Source organism: Atractosteus spatula, chromosome 22, assembly GCF_055471065.1.
Source record: "Atractosteus spatula isolate fAtrSpa1 chromosome 22, fAtrSpa1.hap1, whole genome shotgun sequence".
In the NCBI taxonomy this organism is placed as follows: Eukaryota; Metazoa; Chordata; class Actinopteri; order Semionotiformes; family Lepisosteidae; genus Atractosteus; species Atractosteus spatula.
The window spans coordinates 10266514-10288923 of record NC_142727.1 but is presented as its reverse complement, the minus strand read 5'-3'; the positions used below and the strand labels follow the sequence as shown (position 1 = coordinate 10288923).

Below are 22410 nucleotides of genomic sequence, written 5' to 3'. Positions count from 1 at the left end.
TGCGGCCCTATCTCAGTTCTCCCCACCGAATTGTTGTGTAGAGACACTGTGTGAGGCCTCCCTGTATGCATAGTGCTCAGGGACCCAGAGAAGTGCAAGGACTTAAAATTAGTTGAAGAGAATAGTCTTGACTAGCAGCTTGGAAGTACACTTGACTGAGGTGTATATTCCAGGTTTTGGAAGCCTGCAGTCCTGTAAGGTATGTGAACAGAGCAGGGAGACACAGGGATACACCGTACAGGGAGAATTCCTGTGTTGATTCTCGCCTCATTGCACTGACTCTGACTGAGCTTATGAGAATCTGCCATCTCTTCGATTTTCGAAGCGCACAACGCTACAGTGGTCAGGAGAGGGAGCAGGGAATGAAACTAAGCAATTACATGGCACTGTCATTGCAAGGCCACATTGCAGTCACAGTCAGTCTCCTTCGGCTGTTTCTTGAGGTACAAGGGAAGTCTCTTGCCCTTTTTCCATCACAAAATTGTCATTCCTACTACGGAACACCAGAATAAAATATTAATACTGGAAAATATAAGGCATGTGACTAAAGGCATCTCACTGGTGTTTTACTCCACATTAAAAGGCAACTTTTACCAGATGTTGCCCCACTTCCAGCTGTGTAGTGAATACTGATAGGCCCTGGCCAGCTCCCAGCACAGCGCCTGGGCTGATAAAAGAGGAGCCTGAACACACTTTTCCCTCTGGCCATTGCTCTTGAAGCAGAATTCATTCTCTGTCCGCTTCCAGCTGAGTCGCCAACTGATTTCACTGATTGTGTAAAGTTGAAAGGAGCGCTCTTCATTAGCGCGCAGGCCAGGCTCCACTGAAGTGGCCCGTTCAGGCCCCTGTCGATCCAATTAAATGAAACGTTGAAGGGCCGACAGATTTCGAGCTGCGTTAGTGCGCGGCCGCAGTTAACACCAGGGCCCTGCTTGTTAGCGTGAGAGGACACACCTGCGTTTGCTCCGTTATTCTCTTTGAGGGGGCGTCATGGGGTTTTAGGATAGGAAAATCTTGCGCCAAGCTGCATATCCTAAATATACAGTGGCACAGAAGTGTCTGCATGTCTGTGTGTAATTACTGAGGCTCAGTGTCTTTGACGGGAGTGTTCTGCTAGCAGACACTCTATTAATAATATGATTAAAGGCAGACTTCAGATATGTTGGTTTTCCTTATTCTAATCAATAATTAAACAACCCAGCAGACATGCACTGTATTTAAATATAGATGGTGCACTGAATCAAGATTTAAATTGGGATTCTAAATTGGCTAGTTAAATATTTGGATTTCCAAGAGGTGCCTGTGCTTGGGAAGTTCAATCCCCTTGTCTCTGCCACTCATTGTAGAGATCAAATCTCACCCACTGTGCCTAGAGCAGTAGGTCCAGCTCTTTTATTTTTGTGCTGCTTTGTTACAACTGCTAGAACTGCAGAGGTTTTGATGGATAGCAGTCACTTTTGGCTTAGAATCGTTTTCCAAAAATTTTTAAAAAAGCAAGCAGCCTTTTAAACAGAAGGTAGAGCTTATTCACAAGCGCATCTGACCCTTTGAAATAACTCTAAGGTGTGAGAGGGCGTGGTAAATCTCTCGCAGAGCAGCTGTATAAATCATCAGGCGTCCTGGGGTGTGGATGCGTCTGATTTTCCGGGCCTGAGCAGTTGTCTCTGACCTTTTCCACCCTGCTTCCTGAACATGTGTCCCCGTCTGTGAGTTCTCTGTGTCCCCAGAAAACAAAATGGGCAAACAGCAGCAGCAGCGCCCTTAGAATTCCTCATGTCGTCAAATCTTCCCCACCTGGCGCCCCGGCCTCCCCCACTTTCTGTTCTCTTGCTCAGCCCCTGTGGGGTTGTTCTCTGGCAATCGCAGTCTTCAGACAAGGCAAGCTTTTGTTCCAGCAAGCAGCCTTGTCATGAGAGCTGACGTTAAGCAGGGGTACTATTTATAGTCTAGTAATTACACAAGTAAATGTCTGATAGACAGGCTTTTTTCGTCTTGTGACCTTTTTCCTATTAAGGTCAAATGTATCTCCCTTCTGTGTTATTACGAAGGGTTTCATCTCGAACTTTTCATTTTGGGGGTCTGACATTCACCCTAGATCTTATCCCTGTCGTGTTTCCCTCCCCCCATTTCTCCTGAGGGGCTATTTCACGTCTGTAGCAGAATCGTCTCTGGTATCTTTTCCATTTTTTGTAATGAAACAGCAGGAGCAAAAAAAATCAGCTTATTTCGCAGCGCCAGAATCGAGAGTCCAAGGAAAACACACGAGCCCTCCTGAATGAACTTCAAGGGTGTTTATTCCACTTTTGTAAACTTCAGCCCGTGCGTTTTCCCATTGTATGAAAAATGATTCTGTTTGTGCTTGAAGAGGTATGGGCTGACTCACGAATCCAACACAGTGACTCCCGGTTGCTATGTTTGACTTCTGCAGCAATAATTCAAGGCCTTGCTGTCAAGCAAAGAACTTCTATTAGGCCCAATACTAACAACCATCTGCACCAGCAGCCCACCAGCCTGACTGAGAACTGCGGATCTCTCGTTCGATGGCAGGCTTGACATTCCCTTCAGAGTCTGTTCAATCAAAGAAAAGCTTAAAATAAGCAACTTACTGTTGTCTTATAGTATCGTTCAAGACAATTGTGAAACACAATCTGGTCGATGTCGGGAGTGTTTACCAAATTTGTTGTCCCATCTTTCAAACAGAAAGAGCTGTTTTGCACTAAAAGAGACTATAATTCAATTCACACTTCAGAATGGTGCACAGTATATTTAACCTCTGAAACTCTGCAATCACAGGAACACCACATGACAGCTGGTGTTACAGAGCACACACACACTTTCTCCTTGAAAAACTACTAGCGTAAACATGTTTTTGTGTGGCATAACCTACAGCAACCAGAAAAACAGTAAACCTTTTCAATTTGTTTTCCTGCCTGAACAATTTCTATGTTGTATTTTTTCTGCGAAAAGGGATGAGGTCAATCCTGCTGTTGATTCATTGTTCTAAAAGCAACTGTTTTATTCTTAAATAGTGTCCTTATTCCATCACATGGTGTGAACGAACATTTCAATTGTGGGTCTCTGTAATAGCAGAAAGAGACAAACATAATCTAATTAAGGGGTCTAATGAGTGTCCGTTAGAAGGAGCGGCAATAATCTACAGGGTAAAAACCCTAGAAAGAAAGTTTACTATGGTATAGCATGATAAAAGTAGGGTAAAGTGCATTAAAGCTCAAGAAGATTATAGTAAAATCACAGTAAAACAACAGAAAGCAGAGCAAATGCACTGTATGAATGTGGTAATGTAACTGTAAAATGGTGACAAAGACACTCAAACCTACCACAGTGAGGCTCCACGAGGGAAATGGGAAAAATGCCAGAGGAGTAGCAGGAGCGTTCCCGGTCGTCTTCCGGTGTGTCCGTGCAGTCGTTTCGGCCGGCTCCCCGCTTGTCGAGGGCAGTCGCACCTCTCGTTCACGTTGTCGGCGAGCGGAGCTCTTTGAAGGATTTGCACGCCTTTGGTGCCGGGCGTTTGAGCGGAAAAGCCATTTCCTCGCCCCGCTCTCCCGGAGACGGGACTCCCTTGGTGCCAGAGAAGACATCGCCCGTGAACTGGGGATTTGTGCCCCAAATCCGTTAAAGCCCGGCAGGTCACTGGGGTCAAGTTCAGATCTCCAAACTTTCTAACACGAGGCTTTGCAAGTCTGGCTGGTGCAGGGGGGCTTGCCCTCCCTAGCACTTTGAAGCGGGATTTCCAATAGATACCAGGCCCTGGAGTGTACTGTACTATGTACTGGGTGCCTAGTGTCCATAGCTTTGGCCTGTTTCTCTGTCTTGTCCATGCTACGGCTCACCTGTGTGCTTCCTTTGGCTCTCCTTCGCCCACTTGAGCTTATTCTTTGCCGCAGCTTGAGGACATCCGAAACCAAGCTCCATTGTTCTCGTAAATAAGTAAGCGTTAACGTCTACAAAATCAGAGGAAGGCACTGCATCTTCATCTGGAGCTGGGGCCTGAAAGGAGTTTCCTCCTTCTTTGGTGGGAAAGGACATTTAAGAAAAAGTTGGCATTTCAGTTTCCTGGGCGAAACCAACAGTTACTGCGATATGATGGAACAAGTAAAGGTGAATTCCGCACTGAAAAGCCGAACAGCGAAACACAATGTTGTAGCTGCTGAGCCCTCTTGCCTTTGGCTGCCTTCACTCACTTGGGTCTAGGCTTTTCAGCCCCTTGAGGACATCAGAAACTGAGCTCCTGTTGTTCACAGGTCACACCCGAAGAAGGCTCAACAGCCAACGTGTTGCATTTCTCCTTTTGCTTTTCAGCTTGGAATGAACCTTACCTGTTCCTTTGCAGCCAACACATGCAGACGCAGCTACTTTAACCTCTTCAATGCTATATGATTACAGGTAAAGAATTACTACAAGAAACAACCATGCTTAGGCTAAGGTATCTGAAGATCTAATAATCTTGTAGGCTCTTGTAGATCTTGTAGGCTAAAGTATCTGAAGATCTAATAATCTTGTAGGCTACGGTATTTGAAGATCTAATAACCCTATTAGGTTTCCTGAAAATCCCAATTTAACCCCTGGAAGAGAGCAAGGTAAACTATGACTTTCAATTTTGCCACTAGCAGTGGGATGAGCAGACAGGGCAGTGACAGTAGAGGGCACTCATTCTTGAGTGACCCTGCAAGAGTGCCCTTAACTCTGCCGCCTGGACATGGCAGAATCTTGTGAATAGTCTTTCTCTGGAGACGTCAACAGAGATCTGAAACCTGGAGCTCACCAGATTCCACTCACTTAGGCAGAACCCGGCGTCGATTCATACCCAGAGGCATAATCTCTGTCTTGGAGGTTTTTTGGGAATGGAGAAGGAAGATTACCATGATAAGATGTCTTGCGTGAATAAGAAATATTTCTGCAGCATTTTCTGATGGGACGATTTTCCCCACTACGGGGGTGATGTCGTCTTCCATAAAAGAAAATGTGGGGAAGGACATTCTACAGATTCTGCAGAAGCTTAGCAGAGCCCTCTGATCATGGGATCCAGAGGGAGTTGAAGTTGGGAGGTAATTATATCCAGGCAGGGCGGATAAAGGGGGGTGGGGGTGCTGTCAGTTGCCTGAGCCAAAAACATAGAAACACCTGCTCCTTCTTTTACAGCTATCAGAGGAGCAGAGATGCCTGCCTCATAAACATTTTACTGTGCTAAACCTTGATGAAACCACCGGGAAGTCCAGTAGAGCACGCTTAGTACAAAGAATCAACAGGGAGATGCAAACGGAAACTACATGGAAGAGCATTTCAGATAAAAACCAGCGGCACGTCTTTACAAACCCTTTAAGAACTTCACAGAGGGCGGTGGCGGCCTGGAACAAGCTACCAAAACACGTTGCTGCAGCCCATATCCTGACTTCTTTCATGAAACAGCTGGATGAGGTCGTCAGGTCAATTAGCGACTGACTTCCAAATGGGCAAGGTGCTTTGGAAACGAGGCTCCTGTCATTAGAAGCCTTATTAATGGTAACTATACAAATAAGCAGGGTAAAGTGGATCTTAAGCACAACAAAACAGAGTAATTAAGTAGTGTGATAGAACACAAAGGGAACTGTAAAGTCTGCCTGCATACTTACAGAGGGAATCGTCAGTCGGGGGTAATACTGCAGCTCACTCTTTTCCTGCGCCAGGGCACACCCTCTCCCCCCCACACACACAGTCTCACTCTAGCCTGTAGCTGCAGCTGGATCCTTAATTAACCCTCTCTGGGAACAAAGATTAGGATTTGAAGGATTCAAAGACAGGTTGGCATGGTAGCACATTCGTTGGCATTGCTGTCTTGCACAGTTGGGGCTCTGGGCTCAATTCCTGGGGTGCTATCTGTGTGGTGGGGTTTGTACATTCTTCCCCAAATTTTGCATGGGTTTCCTCTGGGCGCTCCAGTCCAAAGACGTACCGGTGGGGTAACTGGCTTCTGGCAAAACTGGCCATGGTGTGAGTGTTTGTGTCTGTGTGTGTTCTGTGCTGGGCTGGTCTTCGCCTGTTGCTTGCTGGGATAGGCTTTGGCTCCCCTGCAACCCTGTACTGGATATACAGTATTTGGTTAGAAAGTGGTTGGAAGATACTTTGATTGCAAGGCAGCTATTGTGTTTATTGACTGCTGGCTCCACATCTTATAGTTGTGTATAATTTCTCAGAATTGGGTAGCTCTAGCTTTTGATTCTAGAAGTTACCTTTTCAGATCATTGTCTTTTCATGTTATTCCCTTATATATATCTATCCCTTTACAGAAGCATATCGGAGAAGAAATGTTCTGCCGTGTAGTTTCGGAGAAAGTGCCCAAGTGAACAAGTGATCCGTGCCTGTTAGTGAATGGCTTGCACCGAACAGCTTTTCCAGTTTGCCCTGAATGAGTACATAGAGTAATGCTTTCAATGGTCAGCACATTTTCACCTTGTGCGCAGTAAGGCAATGCACTGACCACTCCTCGATATAGCATTCTCATTCTGTGCGGACCGAATAGTTGTTTTCTCACACAGCTTTGAACTGATCAAACATCCACCTCACCAGATAACTTTCTTATTTAGGTTATAGAATTAAGGAATGGCTACCTTCAGGCTCCTGTCATGAAGCTTGTCAGCCTGCTGATAGGTTCAGTGTGGCCCTGAGATGAATGTGTGTGTCTGCATTTCATCTTTAAACTTCTTTAACTGTTAATCACACCTGACAAGTATGAGATTTGTTGTGGTTTCGGTTGGTGGGTGCCAGGCACTGTAAAATGCTTAAAGAGAAATCTCAGTCATGCGAAACAAAGAACAGGGTGCACTGATTACATGCTTCCAAGTATTCTTTCCCTTTCAATCTGAACCAAGAGAATGGGTGACTCAAGCCTCCTGATGTTTGGTGACACCGACCTAATCAAATTATTATCCCAGAGAGATCTTGATAGTCCTGTGGTCGTTTAGATTAATTGTGCTGAACTTTACTTCAGATAAACTATCCGTGAAGCATTTCCTGAGTTGAAGGGCTGTGCTTTTCCCCTCTGCTGATGTGTGGGTGAAATTAGGGACAGGACGTTTCCAGGGAAGAGCTGTGTCTACACGCACGAGGCCTGGAATACAGTGAGGGAGAGGTGGGGAGGCCCTCTTCAGCTCTCCCAGGTGTGTGAACAAAAGCAAGGGCCTGCAGAGGAAGAGGGGTCACGCTTGGCCAAGCACAGCCTGTCGTCTCCAATCTGGGAAGTGGAGGGGAGCCCCGAAAATATATCTCAGGAGAAAATGGGTGGACAGGCTGTGCTCCCACTGCCAGCGGGGAGAAGCAAGACAGAGACCCGCTTTCTGCTACACTGTGCGAAATACTCCGGAATTAGATATTCCTGCCTGAAATGACAAATCTAATCCCACACCTGGCAGAATCAGAACAGCTTCCAGTCGTACTGGGGGAGGAAACTCAATCGAGCTGCAGCCCAGTAGGTGATCTCCTGTCGCAGTGTGAGGGGCAGAGAGTGAGCCCGGCTCACAGAAATGTTTCTCGTGTGATGTATGCAAGTATCCGATAACACGTTTGTACTGTAAATGTCTGTACACGTTGTGTTGATTGTATCAGCTTTGGCAACACTGCAGCTCATCGGATGCGCCAATGAAGCTCTTTGGATTTGAATTTGTATGACTTGGGGTATAATAGGGAGGAGAGGGGGGTGAAAACTGCCAGGGGGTAGTTGAATAGCTCCAGCAGGGTGTGACAGAGAAGGGGGTTGGGGGTGGACAGGCTGTGTGGGGTATTGTGTGCCCTTTAGTAGACGGGGGGCCATTCGAAAGACTTGGAGTTGTTTTTACCTACCACAGCACAGACAAGTCAACACCTATTTTTTGTTAGAAAAGAAAACAGTGAATTATTTCTGGAGGCAAGGAGGAGAAGGATCTCGGTACTTTGTTTTCGATGTTGGAACTGGGAACCCCCCACTCCCCCAGCACAGTTAACTTAGGGGTTGAAAAACAAGGGCCGGATCCAGGGCCCCGAGTGTCCGAGAGACGTCGGCTGCGTTGCCAGGCTCGTTCGGGACTCGAGGCGTTGTCAAGGCTCAGAATGGCAACAGGCCTGGATTGCCCTCTTGACAATCCTGGGCTCTGCCCTTCCAGTCAGAAATGGGGTGCATGCCCGCGGCCGTCCGCAAAAGGGAACAAAAACGCTCGCCTTCAAAAAACGGACCGCGCGGCCCGTCGCCGGCCCCAAGTGCGCAGTTAGCACTCTGCGCCTCTGAAAAGCGGAGCCGAGGCGGGGAGCCTCTCTGTACCCATCCGCCTGTTCCCGGCCCCAGCTCCCTTTACATCCAGGCTGCTGCCGTACCGGCCGCGTGCGGAGCCATTAATAACCTGGCCAATCGCCGCCGGTCCCCCCGCCAGGCCCATGAGACGAGCTCCAGATGTTTCCAATTAAAGAAGGAAAGCCTTTCGGCTGCCCCTGCCTGGTTTTTTTTTGTAACAAGCAGCGAAAGGAGGAGGAAAAGAAAGTGTGCGACAGAGCTTGCCTTTCACCCGGCCGGGGCGGCCAGAGATGCTGAAGAGGGGAGGAAAAAGGCTTTCTCTAACCGTCGAGGGCAGTGGGGAGGGGGCACCGAGGAAGGGAAGTTGTGTGTGTGGAGGGGGTGTTTTTAAAGTCCCTCTGCTGGAGTATTTGGCACTGAGGGTATCTGTCCTGTGAATGGAAGGCTTTATTCCACTTTTATTCTGTTTGAGCGGCTTTGTCGGGGGCCCAGGGAGAAAAGCAGAGAGAGAGAGCGAGAGAGTAAGGGGAGAGTCACCACCCTCATGAGGAAGGATTGGCAATGAAGAGGTGCCCTGAGAAAAGTGCTGGGGCAGCACGAAATGAGGCTGAAAATAAGTGAAAAGTGTTTTTAATTTGCTGTGCGAAATAAGCCCAGTCTCAGGCAATTAAAGCTTATTTGCATTTGCAGCCAGAAAATGCGGTTTCGTGACCAATCCTGGTCCATAGAAAGCTACTTACATCAAAGCCTAAAAGCATCCTTAACACCTTTCAGATTACGTGTTGTCTCTGATGATACAGCACCTTTAACACAACAGAATTCAGCTCCTTATGCTGGTGACCTCAAGGAGATTTGAAGCACTGTGCCAACAGTCATGTATTCAGCTTGGGAGAACTATACAGAAAGTGTTTTTTCTCTAGAAAGCTGCACATGTTGGGAGAAAAACTGTTTTTTTCCTCTTGTTTTAATTATCATGAGTATTAAGGGTTAACTCTTACCTTCCTCCTCGTTCCTGGGTGCAGAGGGACTGTTGTGCTGTTGAGAATGAGTCAGCAGAGCCCTGCCATTACTCATATACAGGAAATATCATTGCTGGAAAATCTCATTTCTAGCAATTATCCAGTTTCTGCAGTGCTTGAAACCTTTCATTCTCAATTAAGAACCAGTGAGATAAATGCTAATGAAAAGTGAGATGCAGTAATGATAGCAGCCTCGCTCAGCTCACCGCAGAGCTCTTCCAGTGCAAACACACTCTCACAGAGCAGCACCTCCAGTTTCAGCCTCTCCTCCAACCGACCTTTGACCTCTTTGACCTTTGACCCTTTTCTCAGGTCAAGATGGCAATGGTGCTTTTAAACCTGGGACTTTCTGGAAGTGTTGCAGAGCCTGCAGTCTCACTGTGGCTGCATTCCTCATCTTGGAATCAGCAGACAGTGAAGAAATTGTTTCTTTCAACTATTCTGTCTGGGACAAGGATTTCACATGTTGGGGGTTTTTCTATATAAACAGCAAACAAAATAAACCAAAATCTAAATCATTTTATGGAACTTCACTTTGCTTTCCCTACGTACATGACAAACATTTACTTTCTTTTACTGTAGTTAAGCAATAGGTAATCTGCTTGACTGATGGTGTGGTATAAGTGGGTAAACAGAAAACATCATCATTCTGTAGTGCTGGGAAATAATGTTGAAATAAAGGAAAAGAACAACATCCAACATAGTTGGGAAATGAGGTAAGAGAATCAGAAAAGAGAGAAACAAACACAATTATACCACTAAGTAATGCTTTTCACACAAATATGCAACTGATCCTACCTCCCTAAAATGAACAGAGGACAAAAGGCAAGAATAATTGTTTGGAGATCAGGGCTCTTTCTTTTTCCTGTACGTGATCTGTCATTACCTCACTGAAGCCCCTCTGATGTCTGCCTTAACAAATGCTTCTTATTTTAGCTTCTGATCTAAAGCTGAATTGTTTGAAAGTGGGCTGGTAGATGCTGCCAGACAATAGACTCTTCAGGTTGTTCAGTGAGCCCCTGTTTTTCCCGTTGTGTGTGTCCTGCCTCGGGCACAAAAACACAGACTGTTCTGAAACCGTTTCTTCGAACCAGCCCAGCATCGGTTTAGCAGAGAAATGTGCTATTTGGAAACGCTAGACCTAAGAGCAGAACCTTTTTTTTTAACAGCACCAGAGAGAACGCATTTCTCGACTGAAAATAAATTCTGGAAAGCAACAGCCAAGTGTCAGATAAGACCACAGGCCCAGCAGCCTCATTCTGACTTCTTGTCCCCCTACAGCAAACTCCTGAAACACTCCAGGGACACACAGGCCCCATCCACATGCTGAGGGTGAACACTAGATAATTATGCTCTCGCTAAATCAAGCCTTTCTTTCCATGTGCGGGTGACACACTGGAATGTACGGCCTTGCCCTCTGCTAATGTGCAAGAGGGTGGGTTTGCCGAATTCTTTACATAACATCTTCTTCGGCCTCTTTTGTGCAGCTCGTTATACCGAGACATTCATAGGGATGTTTTAGAGAGGAAACTCTGCAAGCACCAACCCTACAGCTGCGCTTTCTGATGAAGAGGCAAAGCCCAGTTGTGGTGGCCACATGGGTACAGGATGCTGAATACGCAGTCTCTGGAGCTTTGGAATATTATAATACTTTCCCATGCCTTTGTGATCAAAACCCTGGACTTGGCTGTTTCATGTGTGCCAACATCTAGCTCAGGAGTAGATAACTCCACTCCTGGAGTGCTGAGTGTGTTTCTGGTTTTCATTCCATTTCAGACTTTAATTGAATTGAATTAAGTGGACAATAAGTCGTATTATCTGAGCTTTCCAGGTCTTTATCAGGTATGATTTGAAAGGTACCTTGAAAAACCACAGGAACCCATCCCTTGACAGCCAAGGTTGCCTCACCTAGCTGAGCAGTGAAGTGGCATGAACAGACCTGTTGACCCCTTTTAAAAGTGCTGCCCCAACTCCCGAAAACTGACTTTCTGCTTGTCTGTGTCCTCCTGTGTCCACAGTGTCAGCACTGGTGATGGTGACCATGAAGGACCAGGTGGAAGTGTTCCAGGGAGATACGGCACACATTCCCTGCAGAGCCACCTTCAGCGAGATGCCCAGCGATGTGCATGTACAGTGGTTTGTGGTGAGTAATGCTCTAGGATTCCATAGGCTTCCATGACTAATTCCGGAATTGCCCGTGGAAGAATTCCAGAAGGGCCGCTGGGATTCCTTCCACCTCTTTTGGGATTACAGTTCTTTTCCATTTCTGTCCCTGCCGACAAATGCAGTCGGACTGATTTAATACCCATTTGATATGACCAGATTGGTCACCATCTTTTAACATGGTAAGATGTCGCCTCGGCAAGGTATTTATTTTGGTCAAGTTTTTCATTCATTTAATGGCTCCAGAAGAGGCCTAAAAAGTGGAAACCCTTACAAAATGAAGTGTTCCTGTGTTTTCGGCCTGTCACATTTGAAATCTGTTGTTCTGGTGGCAAGTTGAGTACGAGAAAGGGTGAAAGGGGACTTTTCCGGCACTTCGAAGTGCTCATGCGCCAACACAGCAGGGGCAGGCAGGTGGCTCAAAGCTGTCAAAGGAGGGCATGATGACTTAAACACCACGTTGTTCCACAGCGGGGGAGCAGCAGCCGGGAACGGATATATTTCAAGGACAGGAATGTCAGCGTCGCGGACAACGGCACAGGGTACACAGGCCGCATCAGCATCGGCGACGACTACACCCTCACCATCGCCAACGTGCAGCTCAGGGACGCCCGCGACTTCATCTGCCAGGTCGGGGGCATGTCAGCTGGCAAGGGGGAGAACAGGACCGAGCTGAAGGTCTACGGTAAGAGGAGGTCTTAGACCTCAAGAGGCAGCTTGTTCTATTAAAAACCCAAAAACGAAGAGGACGCATCCTGAAAACGTATCACATGAAAAGGGACCTTGTTTCCCAACGAAAACATCAAGCACTTGATGACTGAGTTCATCAGTTATAATATCAGTGCATACCAAATAGCATATGTTTTCAACTTTTTAATGTTCTGAATTGAACAGAAGCGACTGACAGCTTATAATAAATTATTACAGAGCAGAGAGTGTGTGTCCTTTTTCTGATTCTTGTTGGGTTGCTCAATTCATGTTATTGAAGCTGACACTCTTCACGCGACAGAGATCTACTCCTTAGCGATGCCATCTGTAGTTCTGTGTATCATGCTGTAATCATTGCATCCCTCAGCTCCGCCCCAAGGGTGATGCAATCAGTGCTCACCTGCGGCGATGTAATCAGTGCTTACCTGCGGTGATGTAATCAGGGCTCGTCTGTGGTGATGTCACTGTTCCTCTGTCCCCTGACCTCGCTCAGTGCCGTCTCTGGGCTCTTTCTGCAGTGACTCCGGAGTTCCCTGTGATTGAGGGCAGCCACTCTGGGTTCTCCGTCACCAGTGACGAACAGTCAGAGGTTAGAGATCTCTCCTGTGCACCTCAGGCACTGTCTTCCTCATACTTTAAGCCACATCTTTTCTAGGTGTCATAGAAGAAGAGCATTAATTCAGGAACGACTGTTTGACCCAGGTTTCCAGGATTTGGCTTATTTTGTTATTCCCAGCAAATTCAGTGTTGTGGTAAAGAGAATTGTACAGCGGACCAATAAGGTCTTGCACCACAGCTATGCAGAGATTTGCCTATGTGATTAGCTCTGTCAAGGGGCATTGTAATCTCCGTCCTGTCCCAGTCTGGGAAGGGATGGCCTTGTGATTCATGCAGACTATCTGACAGGAAACCCTTTTGGTATTTTTAAATGTTACATTGGTGTTCGACTCCAGTAAATGTTTCTTTGAAAGAACGTGTTGCTGACCAGCACGTGTGCAGGAACACTGAAGGTTTTTTATTGGGGAGGGAGTTGGTTATAGCTGGCATTCAGTCAGTGGGTCAGTGTGGGTCTCTGGGTGTTTCACACACGTGCTGGAGAGACGCATTAAAAACTACTCACCCCACCTGTGCTGTGCTCCTCTGTGCAGATCGCGTCCTGTGAAGTCAGGAATGGCTACCCCCAGCCCAACGTCACCTGGTACCGCAATCACTCTCCCCTGCACCCACATGAGAACCGTGAGTACAGGGCTGAAACGGATGCTTTCACCAGTAATAATAATATTGCACTTTGGCTATGTAATAGTCTGAGCTGTACTGCAGCAGTATGGTTACGTCTGAACACTCTCAAGTCAATCTATATTACATTAACGTCAGATGCAAACAGAGTACTAATTTGATTTTCCATGCTGAATAACTCAATTACGTTTCTATGTATTGAAGTACACACATACTGTATATATAGACTGGCTGTGAATGTACTGCCCCTAATTGTGAGTAGCGTCACTGCCTGTAAACTACATCACACAACCATAATAATACACACTCCACTGAAGACAGTCGCTCTAGAAGGATGGTATTGAGGTTGGGATACAAATATGTCATCATTGCTGCTTGCAGGAGCCCAAGACACCATCTGGTGGGGATTCCTAATCCTAATACATTTAGTGCACATCCAGTATCATAAAGCACAATTTATAAAGGCATTTTCTAGCTCCACACCCAGATACGCATCAATCCTGTCACCTATGGCCAAAGCTCAACTAAAGATGAGATTTTATTTTAGATATTGTGTATTGACCAAGTGCATGCTTAGGACAGTGTATCAGAGATGAAGGAGCTGTTTTCTGGCTGTCTGTCTATGCTGTTTTGTGCGAGATGAAGGATGTGTTTCTTGTTGTGTGCTGTGTGTCCCTTGTCAGAGACGAGGAAGCTGTAATCTGTGTAGTGTCTGTACTGATGTACAAGATGAAGGATGTGTTTCTTCATTGTGTGTTGTGTGCGCGCTGTCGTCGGAGATGAAGGTGCTGTTTTCTCACAGTGCTCAGCGTGCTGTGTGTGCGCTCTAGTGCGAGGTGAAGAATGTGCTTCTGTGTGTATGTGCTGTTGTGCAAGACGAAGAGGCTGACATGTGGCTCTGTGTGTTTAGAGATGACAGTGGTGCCACGAGTGACCAAGGAGTCCAATGAACTCTTCTCGGTGAAGAGCAGCCTGCTCTACAAAGTCTCCAAGGAAGACAAAGACGCCACCTTCTATTGCGAGGTCACCTACTCTGCCCCAGGAAGTCTTAAGATGGTCGAATCAGAGCGCATCAACATCACCGTGCACTGTGAGCCCCCCATCTCCTCCGCACGGTCCCTGCCTTTGTGAATCTCTGTAGAAGCTGTACTTGCACATGCATAGTGGTTTTCACCAGAGCAGTCAGTGAAATTGACAAGGGAACACACTAAGCTAAGCAATGGCCTCGCTCTGTAGCTCTATAGAGAGATGAGGTACTGTATATGAGCTGATGTAGGATGGACTGAGGTTTTCTACCAGACACTCAATAATACATCACAGAAAAGAGTAACTAATCAGAGGACAGAAGATGATCTAATTTGCAATGTTGATGGTCGACAGTCAATAATTCCTCACAGAACATATAGATTTGTAATATTTTGGCTCTCGTACACACACTACCTCTGCCAGTGTTCTGAATGATGGACCTCAGCCAGGATACCAGAGTTCAGACCACTAGTTTTACGAATGACATTGTGAGAGCTGCAGTGAACAGAAAAAGTGGATCTCAGTGGGAAGTCTCTTTCAGAGAAAGTATATAAAGTAATATTATTTTCATTCTTCACACATCTTTAGTTTTGACATAATTTCATGTTACCAGAGTGACATATTCTATACTCGTCACCTTGGTTGCATGGTGACAAACAGGAGAATGCCATCTACTCTTTTTTATTGAGCGAGGCAAAGAAAGGCACTTCTGAGTGCCCCTTCCCATGTTAGAAAAGTTTTGTTGAATTTTTTAAGAGTAATTTCTGCTCTTTTTAAAAGGACTGCACTGCCGACTAAGCTGGGCCTTCTCAGGAGTTGCCCGAGTGAGTTTCTTGTAGAGCCAGGAACCAGAAAGGGACGTCAGTGGATAGGATATAGAGGCCCAGCTTTCTAAAGACGCTAACCTTCTTGTCCACAGACCCAACCACCAAGGTGGAGCTGGTGCGTGAGTCCCCTCAGGGACTGATTAAAGAAGGTGACACTGTGAAGCTGCATTGCCGTGGTGACGGAAACCCACCCCCACAGTACACATTTTATTCAATCGGGGTAAGAACCCAATCCCTAAACCCTCCAGCCTGACAACTCACCCCTCCTTTATTTATTTTGACAAAGCATAAACAAAACCTTTAAACTTTCTTTAAAAAATGTGTTGGATTTTTTTTGTTGGATTTTCAGCTTTCGTATTCCCTCTCAGAAAACTGTCCAGGAAACCAGACACAGATCTAAAACCATCTGCTTTGTTTCTTTTAGTGGTGGTGGTGGAGGAGACATAGGACACAAGATAATCTCATAATGTAAAAAAAACATTTGGCATTTACAAAAATATAAAAATTGACTTTCCAATCTCTGTCTGCCTGTGCATGCTCTTACTTCCATCCTTGAGCACAAAATCTGAACAATCTTTTGTTTCTGTCAGTCAACGTCTACTGAGGAGACCGAACTGAATTCTCAGTCTGACCTGTTGACCCTGGAGGAAGTGGCTCGGACAGACAGTGGACTTTACCAATGCAAGACCCTGGACCTGGACACATTTGAAGAGCTCACAGCAAACCTGGAGATCTTTGTCCACTGTGAGTGAGAATGGATGAACACTCCTGCCCAGTACATCAAAGAACATCGTAATGTGGAATCGAGAGGGGGCCAGTCATTTCTGGACAACATGTCTGGGGAGCTCATTTCAGATTCCCACAGACAGACAAGGAATTGCCATTGTTACCTACAACACAAAGTGTTTTCTTATTTGTCCACAGATCCAGTCACCAAACGCACATTGCAGCCAGTGAGTAACGTTGGTACCGGATACCCTTACTCAGAGGCACTTTTGAGTTTCAGAGTTTCATAGCTTGATAAACAGATTCGTTAAAAGACAAAGGGTCTTGAGGCTTTGCAGCAAAATGGGTGAAGGCTATGCTTTGTGAGTCAGATCTGAAGTAGGCTTTTCAAGCGGGCTGACTTTGAACTGGACTGTGCATTGTGTCTCTCTGCAGATCTGGACCCTGTTGTGTTGAAACCCTCAGACACTGTTATCACTGCGGAGGGAGACAGTCTGATGGTGTCCTGCAATGCCCTGTCTTCTCTGAAAACCCAGGTTGTGTGGAAGAAGGTAAGAAGATGGAGACAGAGCCCACATCAGGCTCCTGTGAGCCAGGTGTCCAATAATGTTCAGATTCCCAGACAACAATGGCAGCCGATTCCAGGAGGAATTCTATCTCTCTCAGAGGTCGAAATGGGGTTTCCATGACTTGGGGCATCACTGGCTTTTGGGGCTCCTCTTTTTCGAAAACAGACTCCAACTCTTATCCTACAGGGTCATGGTCCAGTGGAGTCTACTCTGTAATTTAATAATAATTGCTCACATTTATACAGCGCTTTTCTGGACAGTCCATTCAAAGCGCTTTACAGGTAATGGAGATCCCCTCCACCACCACCAGTGTTCAGCCTCACCTGGATGATGTGACAGCAGCCATAGTGCGCCGGTACACTCACCACACACCAGCTATCAGTGGGGAGGAGAGCAGAGTGATGAAGCCAGTTCAGAGATGGGGATTATTGGGAGGCCATGATGGGTAAAGGCCAATGGGAAATTTGGCCTGAACACCGGGGTTACACCCCTACTCTTTTCAAGAAACACCCAGGTATTTTTAATGACCACAGAGAGTCAGGACTTCGGTTTTACGTCTCATGCGAAGGACGGCGCCTTTTTTACAGTATAGTGTCCCTATCACTATACTGGGGCATTAGCACCCACAGAGACCACAGGGTGAGCGCCCCCTACTGGTCCCACTAACACCTCTTCCAGCAGCAGCTGGCCAGGCTCACACCTGTGAGCTGCTGGCCAATAAATTGCCCTTTGGAGAAAAGAGTCCGATGGCCTCTTTCTTTCTTTGCTGGTCTAGAAGGGGGAGTCCATCTCAGCGGGCAACACACTGACCCTGACGGAGGCTACCTTAGACACAGCGGGAGAGTACGTCTGTGAGGTCAGCGTGGCGGAGCTGCCTGGGCTGGAGAAGAGTGCTTCGCTGATGGTGCTTGTGCAGGGTGAGTGCACGCAGGCTCACAGCTGGAGACCGCAGCTCAACATCCAGGAATGGCGACCGCTCTGGTGTGGGATAGAGATCGTAGTTCAGTGCATTAAGAGTGGCGCGGAGGATGATGTTCCACATTGTTTTTTCTTGTCAGGAATACCGAGGCTGAACATGCGTCCTGAGACCGAGATAGAGGAAACTGTGGGAAAGTTTGTGAACCTCACGTGTGAAGCCCGCGCGTACCCCCAGCCCAAAATCCACTGGGTTATATCTGGCACTCAGGTACCTGCAGAGCAAGGAAACATCAGGGGATGATGGGACAGAGTTAAGAGGGAATTTTAGAACAGCAAATACAGTTATGAGTTGTTCTAATTCAATGACCTAGTCTCCAGCACAACAGTTTCAGTAAAGTTTTGTAAATGACCCTTGACTATGTGTTGAATTGCTTCCTTGCTGTCACTGAAATGCCAGGGAAGGTTTTAACCTTTGCGTAAATTCGGTTTTTCTCTCTTCTCGTTCCCCTCCACTCTCCATTCCCCATCTCTTACCCTCCTCTCACATCATTTTTGTCTTCTGCGCCACATCCCATGGCCTGTCCTCCAGAGACCCAACTGACCTCGTGTTGAGTCACTTCAAGACTGAGACTGTCCTCAGTTGTCCACTCAACTCTTCCGTCGTGGTCCAATTGCTTGGAAACCAAAGTGACCCCTGTTTTTGTTATGATGATGAAGTATTAAGAACGTACTTAGAGGATACTCACTTTTTAAACACAGTTGATCCCCCAAAAAAAGGGTTTGGCCCTAGCTTGGTTGTAATCAGAAATAGCAAATTAGTAATATTCAGTGCCAGGAGACTCATACTCAGGGTTCAGAGGTGCCTTGTCTCTGTTGCGGAACACCTAAGCAGGTGACAAACTCACACCCCAGTCCATGACGGCAGCCTTAAAACTATTTCGGCATTTTCTCAGAAGCCACATTAGCCAATATCTCCTCTCTATGCTTAAAAAGCTGCTTCTCACCCAGTGTCAGGCACATCAGTCCCTACTCTCTGTTCTTCTTTGAACACATTTGTGTTTCCTCTTGTTCCTGCGTGTTTTTTTTCCAGTCTTGGTATTGATGTACATATCTGGCCTTTCGCTAATTAGTTTGTTCTCCTGTGCTCTTGAAAACTGCACTCCTCTGATTATTTTCTGGGCATCTCAAATGTTCCTTTGTCGGCCTTAACTCTCGGGGAGCCGGAGCAGATCTGTTGAAATGAGAGACGTTTCCCAGATGGGCAGAGGAAGCAGTAACTCTTGGCTGTGTGTTTCAGGACTGGCGGGAGGTGTTCAGCCACGCGGGTGAGCAGCATGTGGTCAGTGTGGTGACCGTCAGGGTGACCTCCGGCCTCAAGGCGGCTTGCAACGCCTCGAACGAGGCCGGCTTCGAAGAGCATCCCTTCGCCATCTCAGCCAGTGAGTGCCAGTCTTGCTGTGAGCAGGAGGTCATTTGCACATTGGTGGTGACATTTGGGCTAGTTTATCTCCGGTGATGCCTGTGTAATATAGTGTACAGCCACCGACACCAGAAGCTCGGACGTTTGGACAAACAAAGACTTGCAGACGCTCTGTAGCCCATATTGCATTGAGCGCCTGCTTCTGGAAAAGGAAACCAGCTTGGCATGGTTTTCATTTCCCACACCCAGGGGGAGAACATTTTTCCCTTGGTAAACTTCCTCTAGCGAGCAACTCACGGAGGGATGTTCTGATGCGCAGCACTGAAGAACAAAATCCCTGCGCCTCTTTTTTTCCCTCCAATCTGACCGGCTCTCACGCAGCCAGGCTCTTCAAAGTTGATTTCAGCTCCGGATTTGCAGACTCACCCGGCTTTATAAGGCAATATTTGCGAGTGTCGTAAAGATAAAAGTGCTGGCTGCTTTAGAAAGATCACCAACAACTTAACAATGAACGGTTGCCCTTAAGAGCCTGATTTGTGACCATCAGAAATACCCACTGTGTATAGTTTGCAATTACAAGTGATTGTGTAAGCCCTATTTTCCCTGGTGTCAAGACAAGGAACAGATACAGCAGCAGTGATTTGCTGTGATGGTAATAAATCTCACTTTTTGTATTCCAGCTCCTCTGGTAACTACCTCTACTGCTCCATCCACCACTGGTGAGTTTCAGCTTTTACTGTCTGACTTCAATACACAAGCAAAAGAATCATTTTCCTACCTCTTGACCTGGAGGTCATGTGTTCCAGACTCCACAAGACTCTTCATCTTGATCGTGATGATCATTAGTCACCGAGCGATGAAAGCCATGATTAATATAAAGTAAAAAATGCAAATGAATTCCTAATGATTTTTTCACAGTCTCTACATCGAGCACTGTCCTGTACGAAAGCACCTCACCAGGAACATGTTGCAACACAGTATAGCTGAAAACCAGTAGAAGGTAGCTCATATTAAACGTATGGTTCCTATTAACCAAGACCGCTTTCATAAAAAATATTTTCTTAATGGTAAAGTGACAGGTATTAGATGTTTAAGTGCCATGAAAGCCCCTAATCAAAAAGCTTTAGTTTAGTTGATCTCAAGTCAGTCTAGAATCAGAGTCAGAATCTACTTGATTGAAATTTTCCTTTGGCCTCATTGAGACAACAATGACAAGAGTGTCATGCAGGATACCTAAAACCTTCAGTGGATCTTACAAGATGTATGCAATCAGTGCAATATAACTGACAATTCAGTATAGCAGTACAAAAAAAACATAGGGTTCAGGTGTGACACAGGTGTATAGGCTGTCAATACAGTGCTGGGAAGAGGCTCATACATTGGAGTTTGAAAGAGTAATGGCACTTGGAACGAATGACTTCTTAAAAATGTTATTTCCCTCTGGTTTGTTCTAGTCACAAAATCCAGAGAGAAGATTGTGAAAAAAGGTTTGTGCTGCGCAAAAATGCTCCCTATTCTCAGCTTCACCCCCACCCCAACTCATTCCCACCCTCCCACTGTGAGCATGCACGGCTACATCTAACCTAAAGCGCACCTGTCTTGCTCGGCTCCTCCTCTACAGAGCCTCCGGGTGTGTCTGCAGCAGCACTCGAGTCTTCACAGCCAGAGCACGGTCTGAAAAATGAAACCCCCAGGGCAGCTCTGTCCCCCCTGGACGCGCTCCACAGCGTCGCAAACAAAAGCGCCTTGCCCCCAGGCCCTGCTCCTGCACTGAACCCTCAGTGGAGACCCAAGTCATTCTTTACAAAGAAAAAAACAACAACGTATCTTGAAAATCTGCCTATTTTCATTCCCCTTTGCTGCGTTTCAAATGTGGTAAAAAAAACAAAAACAAAACGGAAAAGCCGGCTGAGGAGAAACGCAGCGAAAATCCCGAGTCAGCTCGGACAGCGCTCAGGGAAATTTGATGGAGGAGTGCGAAAACAGCTTGTGCTGCACTCAGCAGCTCTGCCCTCCCAGGCTGCCTTCCTAGCTCAAGCCCCTGTGACAGGCTGAACTGCAGTCTTTAATCTCTGGTAAACCTCAGGGTAACTGAACAACAGGGGCACAGAGCACGATACTGCATTGGCGCTGCAGAGAATGCAGAAGAAAGAACTAAGCTTTTGCTTTTAAATAGAGGTTTCACCCCCATTTGCAGAGCACTGAATCTTCTAATTGGAAAAAAGCACAGAACACAAATACTCGATTACTTTGGAATATGAAAGCAATGTTCTGACACAGCAGGCTCCATCAGAGATTACAGACTGCACGGACTTGTTGTTGTTGCAGCTTCAGTTCACACTGGGGTCAACCCGATGGTATTCCAGCACGGGGCAGGTTTTATTCATCTGAGCAGACCTGCGCTGCCTTCTTGCAGTGAACGGAACCAAAACGTGTTTGCCCAATTTCGTCACATGAGCCTTTCAGTTCCCCCCCCCCCCAAACTAAAGTGCTCTGAAATGATGAAATGCTGGTGACTACTCCAAGGCAGTGAAAAAAGTCAATAAAAAAGGACAAAAGATTTGCTCAGATAAATAAACTGCTGCATTTGTATAACCTGTCTCTGAACTGTTCGTCAATAACATTATAGAGCATGGCGAATTCTCGTGTTCAAATAGCAAGAATGTGGAGCAACAAAAGGGTGATATTTCTGGATCTGTGGGACCTTCACCAGTGTTCAGAGGTCAGAGGTGGAGATATTCCATAATCCGTTTTCTAGTAAGAGTGGAAAACAAATTCCTTCACCTCCACCTGTTAAATTTCAACTCTGAAAATGATTAGTTAACCAGACAATGTCAAAATGACAACAAATTCTCAATCGATGATCGTTTGCTTACAAAGCTGAGGATTTGGCTGAAACACTCTGGAATGAGGCACCTCGCTCAAGAGAATGACTCAGGAGCCCCACCTGGGTTTTGATCCCACACGCTACTGAGTCCAGAGACCTCGCCACTAGCTCTACAGGGCTGCATCTAGAGCACAACTGGATTTTCAGGCTCATCAGCAGAAATACATTTGTAGATGGAAGCAAAAAATTCATCGCTCCAGGGTACTGCAGTTCGATGTGCATGGTGAAAAAAGCACAGCGAACACCAGACCTTCAGATGATGGAAGAAATTTACCCCTGCTGCACTTTCCTTCCTCTCCTCTAGAGGGCAGTGGCGTCATCATCGCGGTCATCATCGTGTGTATCCTCCTCCTCGCCATCCTGGGCAGTGTCCTCTACTTCCTGTACAAGAAGGGCAGGATCCCCTGTGGCCGCTCGGGCAAGCAGGACATGTGAGTCTCCTTCAGACATTCAGGACTTTAACGTAATCTCCCATTAAGGGTGAGCATAGGCTCATGATGGGTTACAATAGAAACAGGAAACAATACCATTTCTATAGATACTGTATCATAATGCAGTCACTGGTAGATCGGGAGCACAGATTCAACAAGGCCAACAAAGGAAGACCATTTTTAGGTGGTTATGGGGATCATACGTAAAAAAAGGATAAAGCAA

At 46.4% G+C, this 22410-nt stretch overlaps 1 protein-coding gene across 4 annotated transcripts in view; it reads left to right on the top strand.

The window, feature by feature from the left end:
* The window catches only part of LOC148816777 (cell surface glycoprotein MUC18-like), a 49363-nt gene that overhangs the window by 24699 nt on the left and 2254 nt on the right, over window positions 1-22410 (top strand). For 2 of the 4 annotated variants that reach the window (XM_088939721.1, XM_088939722.1), the window contains exons 2-15: window positions 11295-11419; window positions 11911-12124; window positions 12666-12736; window positions 13296-13383; window positions 14294-14473; window positions 15329-15456; window positions 15827-15980; window positions 16398-16513; window positions 17307-17448; window positions 17590-17717; window positions 18747-18888; window positions 19550-19588; window positions 20324-20356; window positions 22061-22187. In XM_088939721.1, coding sequence (XP_088795847.1) covers window positions 11295-11419; window positions 11911-12124; window positions 12666-12736; window positions 13296-13383; window positions 14294-14473; window positions 15329-15456; window positions 15827-15980; window positions 16398-16513; window positions 17307-17448; window positions 17590-17717; window positions 18747-18888; window positions 19550-19588; window positions 20324-20356; window positions 22061-22187 — 1687 coding nt within the window. The remainder of the gene's footprint in view (window positions 1-11294; window positions 11420-11910; window positions 12125-12665; window positions 12737-13295; window positions 13384-14293; window positions 14474-15328; window positions 15457-15826; window positions 15981-16397; window positions 16514-17306; window positions 17449-17589; window positions 17718-18746; window positions 18889-19549; window positions 19589-20323; window positions 20357-22060; window positions 22188-22410) is intronic. The other 2 variants (XM_088939723.1, XM_088939724.1) reach the window with 1 other exon arrangement.